We start from the raw sequence: 8,311 nt of genomic DNA, 5'->3' as shown, positions 1-8,311 counted from the left end.
CACAGCCTCCTGTGGTTGAAAATCACTTAAACATTGAACTGAGAACATTCTCTGCCTTTCTTGATTTATAGATGTTTCTTCATAGCTACACTTCCAAACAGTCCCCGTTGGCTGTGTGGATTGATAAGATGCATCTGGCTTGAAGACACAGATTAGTCACGGGGTAGGCCAATCCCTAGAGGATCTGGTTGGGGTAAGAGCTGCGTCTCAGGAACCCTCCCTCTATATAAGAGAGCCAAGCAAAGCCCCAGGCAGAGCCTGGGGGATGCAGACTGCTGGGCTCCTCAGCTGGTGAGCTGCCCAGGTGCTCAGCAGAAACTTTCACCCTCTCTTCCGCCCTGAATGTGCTCCCCAACATGGAGGTAAGAGAATTATTTCATTACTTTTGTAAACACAGCTATCTCAAATGAGGGTAAGGAAGGCTAAATGGAAATAACTCAACTAAGGAGAGGACATGGGAAATAGTGATGATGAGGGTGACTTTTTAAATCCTTACTTAAATATTTAACAGTTCTGCTAAAGTGAATTCCTTTTTCTTATCCTACAGTTAAAATATTGGTTCAGGGGTGGGAATCCGAAATTGGAGACAATGTTTATGAAAGTCCTGAGAAAGCCTCTAAGAAATACACTGGTACTATTGTTTTTTCTTAAGAAAAAATTCCCTCCAGTGTATTTTTGTGTGTTTGATTTGGAGCTGAGCAATGGGCACCCTGTGGTCTGATTTACCTAAGAGCTTTATGAAAAACAAAGAGTTCAGAGACTTGGGCTTTAGGAGGTTAGCATTGTGACTTGGAAGGTGCAGGTAGTTGAAACGAAACTAAAGGTTTAGCAAATACACATGTTGGCCCAATGGAAAATGGCCAGATGACAAAAAAAAGTTACTATTCACCCAAAGACAGGACCAAAGACAGCAAACACTGTCATAAACTATATTTCTGGGGTGCAAAAATAACTTGAAATTGCTACCACAATTTTATTATTGAAAATTTTGGTATTTAATGTTAAAAATTCCGCATAATAATGCTGAAACAACAATTTCTTAGTCCTGTCAGCTGCTAAGAAGGCCTTTGTGGTTGCTGTGCTGTCCATTTGTGATATTGAATCTATGTTCAGTTTCCAATGTGGTTGGAGGAGTAAGACATGGGTCTCGAATGACTCATGCACAAAATGAAATAATTCAAATTAAACACAAATCACAATTACTAGGGCACCAAGTAACCCTACAAAAGTAGAGTTATGATATAATCTAATGTTTGTTACCCTGTCTTGTATTTTTATTTTAAAATTTAACCAGTGTCACCCCAATAAATTCAATAAAAAGAAAAAAATATTAGAACGTTTGTTAGTTCAAAAATAATGATGCTTTTCTTAGGGCCATCTAGCCCTAATATTTGTGTTAACCATCAACCAATTTCCTTATTTATTTTGTAATGAGACATCTTAATAATTGTTTTGTACTTAAAAATTTGCTCACTCTCATTGATTATTACAGTATTATTTTACCATGATAAAAATATACATTTCTCCTTCAATTGGCTGATTGAAAACAGAGAAGTTATTTTTTTGAACATTGCATGCAGGGCTCTCTAGTTCAAAGTAGATGTTCATATTTTTACATGAAACCTGAAGGGAATACTTTTGTGATACGTTTCAGAGAAGAAAAACTTGGGTTATGAAGACAATGGCAAAGATGATTCCCAGGTCTGGCCGTTTAAGGGGGAGTATGCTTTCGTCCCCGCCCCCTCCATTCATGTGAACTAAATTCAGAGGGAGGCTCCCAGAAGCTCTTTGGTTCTCTCTGTATCCCTTGGTTGGGAGATAACTTGGGTCTGAAGTTTTTCAGAAGGATTTCAGAGCAGAAAGGGCTTCCCTCTGATCCGGCTGTGGTCCAGCCTTTCACTCTGTCTTCCCTGGACTGAGATGAACCTGGGGTCGGTGAATCTACAACACGGGCTCCTCAGGCACATTGATGTCTCAGGTCAGGGCCTCTGCGTTTTCACTACACCCAGAGCTGATCTGGTATTACCAGCTGTCTTCTATCAATGATACTGTGTGGGTATTTGTGCCATTAAAAAAACATGTCCTTTTCCAGATTACAATACTACCTTCTTGGGAAAAATAAGTTCAAAAAGAAGATAATAGCTATTATTTCTCCACCCTTTTGATAACCACTATTAACATTTTAATCTTTTCAGACTTTTATAGGAACATGTACAAAATATACTTTATTAAATTGCTATCACACTATCTGAATATTTTTACTCACTATATCATAAGCACTTTCTTTTGTCATTGGAACCTATAACATCCTTCTAATGACTACAAAGTATTTATCATATTATTTTACCATTGTGCATTTCTATATTGTTAGAAATGTTGCAAATACAGATGTAAGTAAATTGATTTCGAAATCTAACTTCTTCATTTGTATGATGTTCTATGTTCGAAATTCATTGATCAAGATATTAATTAGAAAATGCCAATGAATTAAATTTGATTCATTTAAATGTCCTATTTAAAAAATTTTGGATACTGGAACCCAGTATTCTACAGAAATTAATATTTTATTTTTTACCCTGAAATGAGCTCATGGCTCAATAGACAAACACAAATGACCAGACCTGAAGAAATTAGAAGCATGGAAGACAGAAGAAATTGCAGCTGGAACATATTAGGAGAAGGAGGTAGCACTAATGTTTATTCAGAAAGAAGAGAAAAGAATTCTGGGAAATGTAGTTCCAGCTTAGCTGTATCACACAATATGAAGACACCATATCTCTTTTTTATTAATGAAAGATGATACAGGAGACACTAGTTCTTCTTTTTTTAATGTATTTTTATTGATTTCAGAGAGGAAGAGGGAGAGAAAGATAGAAACATCAATGATGAGAGAGAATCATTGATTGGCTGCCTCTTGCACGCCCCCTACTGGGGATCGAGCCTGCAAGTGGGGCCTGTGCCCTTGACAGGAATGGAACTCAAGACCCTTCAGTACAGGCTGATGCTCTCCACTGAGCCAAACAGGGGGACACCGTATCTTTTCAACTAAGGAATTCTTTTATAGAGTCAACCCAGATGTCTGTCTGTCTCTGTCATTAATGTGACTGTTTCTTAATTTGTGATTATTCTACCTTGCCTTCTTGATAAGATAGTCTTTCCAAAGGCAAGATATGAGAGCTGCTTCTTTTTTAGGTATCCAACTAACAAATTCTTAAGAAATTATTTTGGTTATTAGATTCAGCTTGCATAACTCATGAACAGAACTGGCTTTGTAATAAGCAGATCTTCATGGGCTAGAATAAGGAGTTTGTACAAGGGGAAGGTGGTGTCAAAGGTACTTCTGGTGAAAAAAAATCCCTAAAATGTAGTTGAAATTTTTTAAAAAAATGCATGTAATAATAGAGTGTTAAAAATGATGTGTGCATGATGCCTGATTTGGCTGGGAGTCAAAGGCCATGAGCAGGTGCTCAGTGCCCCACATGCTAATGGTGGAATGTTGACATTCAATACAGTATTACAGAGAGAAAAGCCCTAAACCTGTCCAGTGTCCATGGCCATCTCCATCCTCAGGAATATGCAAGATTGTGTCCCTTTGGGGATAGAGAATGACCTTTCTCACATGTGAGAATATCTAAGGGCATAGGCTGGTTGACTGGCCTGCCTTTAGCAGGACAAATCGACCCAGCAGGATCAGTTGCACCGGGACATCAGGGTTTGAGAGAACAGAATGTGCCACAGTATCCCATGGACTAGACGTGGCCTTTGTGTTGTCAGATGCTCTGCCCGAGGGACTGTCTCTCAGATAAAGCAATGAAACGGACAGCATCAGTATGGGTAGGGCTCTGATGAGAGTCAGGAGTGATAGGCAAAAAGATGAGTCATTTGTCCAAGAGAAGAGTAGTTGTAGATCCCCAATGGGTGGGGGTGGGGGGCATCCAAAGAACCACAAAAACTCTGTGAGAGATAAAGAATTGGCATCAATCATCCAACACACTCCGATTTACCATCACCAGAATCCTGCTGAATGAGTCAAGCAATGTCACCCCCATGCATTTTTTTTACCCCCATACATTTTTTAAAATATATTTTTATTGATTTCAGAGAGGGAGAGGGAGAGAGAGATAGAAACATCAGTGATGAGAGAGAACCATCAATCGTCTGCCTCCTGCACGCCCCGCACTGGGGGACAGAGCCCACAACCAGACATGTGCCCTTGAGTGGAATCAAACCTAGGACCCTTAAGTCCTTAGGCCGACACTCTATCCACTGAGCCAATCAGGCTAGGGCACCTCAATACATTTAATAATAATTTTTAAAAAATGTCCTTTTTGGCTCTTTCCTCTTTCACTCCTGCTGCTCTGACTTGGAAAAAGATAAGAGGCAGCTTTGGGGAGGGAAGTGGGAGAGAAGACGGGGAACACCCCTCCCCTGTCGTGAGCATCCAGGAACTGGGAGCAGGAGAGACAGTTGAAATCAGATGATAAATTAAAATTTGACTGTTAACTTGTTCCAGAATTTTATTTTCTGAAAATTTGCTAATGCCTGGGAGTGACTAACACAGCTCTGATATAGGCTTTCCCCTGGGGCAGGAAAAATGGGAGCTGAGAGACGTGTTGAAAAAGGAAAGAGAAACATCTTGTTTATAATTAACAAATAAAACCTTTAGAAGGTGTTGCTTTCCATTATATGCTTCATGTGTCTGTTGGAAACTCAGGAAGCGTCCTAGCTCCGCCACCATTGTTTACTCATTTCCACGTGGCCCACAGCTCCTTGGTTGTGCTGGTCAGAATAAGAGGCAGAAGGATTTGTGCAAGTTTAAAAGACAGAGGCAGGCAAGAAGGATTTTATAACCGAGGGGAGATAACTAATATGAGGACAGGGGATCTCGGAGGGGAGTGGGAGAGTCTGGAAAAAGGGTTGGGAAGCCACTCCACAGCGACACTGAGAGAAGGGAGGTTTGGGGCAGAAGAGGAAGAATACTGGCCTGCTAGCATGAGGGCTCAGATGATTTTAAAGACGTTTATTCTGGGTTATGAATGGAATGCATTGGATGTTCTTCGAGCATCTCCAGTAAAGATTTGAATTATATGCCCTACACCTTCAGTTGTCAGGTAATGTAGGAAGATAATAAAAATCACCTATGATTTTACAACCAGAAATAAACTGTTATACTTCTTCATAGGTTTTCAATACACATTTGATTTTTCAAACAAAACGTAATTACATTCTACACACAATTCTGTCACGTGTCACAACCCCACACCTGGCTGGTGTTGCAGGTAAGGAGGGGTCAAAGGCCTCCGAGGCTCTTCAGAGACCGCAGGAGCCACCCACAGAACTAAGGAGTGCGACGCACATCACCGCCTCCCTAGCCAGGGATGTGTCTCAACCTCTGAGTCTTCATTTATGAAGCTTATTTCCCTTTAACTCCTCCGCTCTCGGCTCTGCTCTTTCTTCCAGGCCTTTCCTCTCTGGGTGTCCTCATGGGTGCAGAACTTAGAGAGAAGGACAGTGGAGAAAGGAACTAAAAGATGATGGGACCTTACAGAAATGCTTGGGACAATTTAACTCCAGTGAGCATTATTTATTTGTCCACGACATCGCCCATCCGCTAGTTGTTTTTACAGAAATGAAGAGTAGGCCCAGCCGGTGTGGCCCAGTGGTTGAGCATCGACCTATGAGTTAGGAGGTCCCGCTTCTATTTCCAGTCAGGGGGCAGGTGTGCAGAAGGCAATCAATCAATGATTCTCTCTCATCATTGATGCTTCTCTCTCTCTCTCCCTTTCCCTTTCTCTCTGAAATAAATAAAAATACAAACACACACAAATGAACAGTAGGAGGTGAGCTTAACAGAATTATATTCGACTCTTGTTTCAAATGGAAACTTAAAAAAGACAAGTAGAGTCACCAAGCCTTCTCCCTGGTCCTTTCACTTTATATTCCTAAATCACAAATCTTGACTTGTACAAATGAATTGGTTTTCAACTCATTTAAGAAATGCAAATGAAAATAATGCTTTTATTTCCCTCCAGGCTCTAAGTTTCTTCATCTTGGTGGGATTTATAGCAGAGTTCCCAGTTTTTTCAAGGTGAGAATTGTTTGGATTGTGTGTGGAAATAATTAAAATGTTTTTTTTTGTTTGTTTGTTTTTAGGAAATATTTTAGTGCAGCCTGAGCATGTTTCTCTTCAATGCGGTATCTTTCCACATCTTGAGAAAAGGCAACGATGGCAAAAGCTTGTTTTATTCTTATTTTACTTGCTGCAAGGAAGAAGCCTACAGTTGAAAAATACCTCCAGGTTTTCTGCCTGTCCCAGCTGTGGTTTTACCCCCTTTCGGAGAATCGCAGCTGCCTTACACAGTCCAGAGCAGAAATTGATCTTTAAATGTAGTCATGGCAAAACATTCTTCGGATTTTAAAGGTCGAGAGTCTTTGCAGACATAGTTTTAGTGGCCCTCGCGGCCTGGAGAACGGCGGGCTCATTTACCCGCGGCCTTGTTTTGCTTTCGCGGTCAGTTTGGCAGGACGGGACCAGGTCAGTTCACTAGGAAACTATCAGAATATGTGTCAGGCGCCGTGCTGGTGACTGGGGACCCTGCTCCTCGGCTGCGTGATTGGGAACTGGAAACAGTTGATTTCCATACACACATGCTCCCTCTGCCAGAGGCCTGGACAGGGCGCAGCGGGAGCCCAGAGGAGGTGAGGCCGAGCGCGCTTCCCTCCCTAAGCCTCGCGCTGTGGGGGAGGCTGAGCCTGTCCCTGGGACCCCAAATAGGAACATAGCAAGTTCACATTGTTTGAGGGTCAATAATTCTAAGGCATTGGGACCCTTGGTGCCACATCAAGACTTTTGGCTCCATCAAAGCACCCGAGACACACACACTGCAGCACCGGCTCCTTACTGTCAAGGTCACCCAGGGCCCGAAGAGGAGGCAGGTCACCCGCAGGTGTTTTCAAGGCTAGAAATGTGCTCAAAATCCAGAAATCGGGAGTCTCCATTCCTTCACCCTTTGCGAGGGGAATGTCTGAGGGCTAAGCCACGTGACCTCCACACAGCTGGTGCTAAGCATGGTGTGAGCGCCAACTCCCCATTTCCACATATTTTGAGTGCACTTGTTTAGGCTCCGATGTCCCCTCTAAGAGTGTGGGCTTAAGAAGGGACCTAAATGAACAGGGGAGCATTTAAAAGTGAATTCCTGTCCATTTAGCCCTTGCTCGTCTTCAGTATCCCACTCTCCTGGTCTCCCGGGTTCGAGAGGTTTTGAGTAACTTTTTCATTTACCACTCAGAATCCTTCCGAAGGCTACAGTACCTTCCTCCTAGATGTTCTCACTTATCTCTCCCGACTCTGACCACGCCCCTGTCTCTATTTCCATAACATCATCCTGTACACATTCCTATTGTGAAGTCTTTTAGACTGGCTTTATTGCATCACGGGTTACGGTTGTATTATTGTACTGTGATCACTTGCTGATGCATCTGTGTCTTTGTCCTCCCCTTTGTCAATGGTTATTGACCTATCTCTTTTAATATGCCTACAGCTGTAGTGTTTCCATAGTGCCCGGTACATGATAGATGTTTAACAAATGTTAATCTCTCAAAAAGTGGGTCCCTTTTACAGATTTACAAAATATATTTTGGGATACTTTTGGTTGCTCTTTGGAAGTAAATTTGTGAAGCAGTTTTTGACTGTTCTCTGTGTCCCCTCTCTCTTACCTTCCCACCTGTGTTGATGAACCGTTGGACAGCGCCTCTTCTCCGGTCAATTGCCAGTGGGGCTCCTTCGGCCCTTGGTCGGAATGCAATGGCTGCACCAAGTCTCAGGTGGGCCCTTGTAGAAACTTTGTATTTATTGCTTATCTGCTGAAATCGCTGAGGCGTGGACAAAAGGGCATTCACGTTTGAATGCTATTTTTTAATGTTTTTTGAAATGCAATTAGTCATTTTAAAGGAAAAGAAGTATAACTTGTATAATAATTAATATTGTAATAAAGTATTGTCTGCATTCTAGCTTTTCCTCACAGGACTTTTCTAAATCTTTTCTGAATCTTACCAGAAATATACGTAGGCTAACCATGAAAAGCAGCTCACTAATTCCTGAGCTACTAGAGAAACAAGAAGAGCATGAAATGAAGTCAGTAGACAATTCAAAACCCGATTCAAGTTTAATGGATTCAACTTGTCTTCTTATTTGAAATAAACACTAACAAGTGGCAAAATTACCGCTTTGTTTTGCCTGGCAAGTAGTGGATGACCATGAAAAGTCAAACATTTTGCAATGTTTTAAAGTTCCATTTCTTAAAAGAAAATT

The 8,311-nt window shown here is 41.6% G+C and overlaps 1 protein-coding gene across 1 annotated transcript in view; it reads left to right on the top strand.

The window, feature by feature from the left end:
• Window positions 1-255: 255 nt before the first annotated feature.
• The window catches only part of C7 (complement C7), a 48,673-nt gene continuing 40,617 nt past the window's right edge, over window positions 256-8,311 (top strand). Inside the window, exons 1-3 of the mRNA XM_070411783.1 lie at window positions 256-362; window positions 6,033-6,088; window positions 7,749-7,824. Of these exons, the coding sequence (XP_070267884.1) occupies window positions 357-362; window positions 6,033-6,088; window positions 7,749-7,824 (138 nt within the window). The 5' untranslated portion in view covers window positions 256-356. The remainder of the gene's footprint in view (window positions 363-6,032; window positions 6,089-7,748; window positions 7,825-8,311) is intronic.

The sequence above is a fragment of the Myotis yumanensis genome, unplaced genomic scaffold (assembly GCF_028538775.1).
Source record: "Myotis yumanensis isolate MYYU_CA2020_CCGP unplaced genomic scaffold, mMyoYum1.0.hap1 SCAF_4, whole genome shotgun sequence".
Classification (NCBI taxonomy): Eukaryota; Metazoa; Chordata; class Mammalia; order Chiroptera; family Vespertilionidae; genus Myotis; species Myotis yumanensis.
This window is presented reverse-complemented; position numbering and strand designations above follow the sequence as displayed.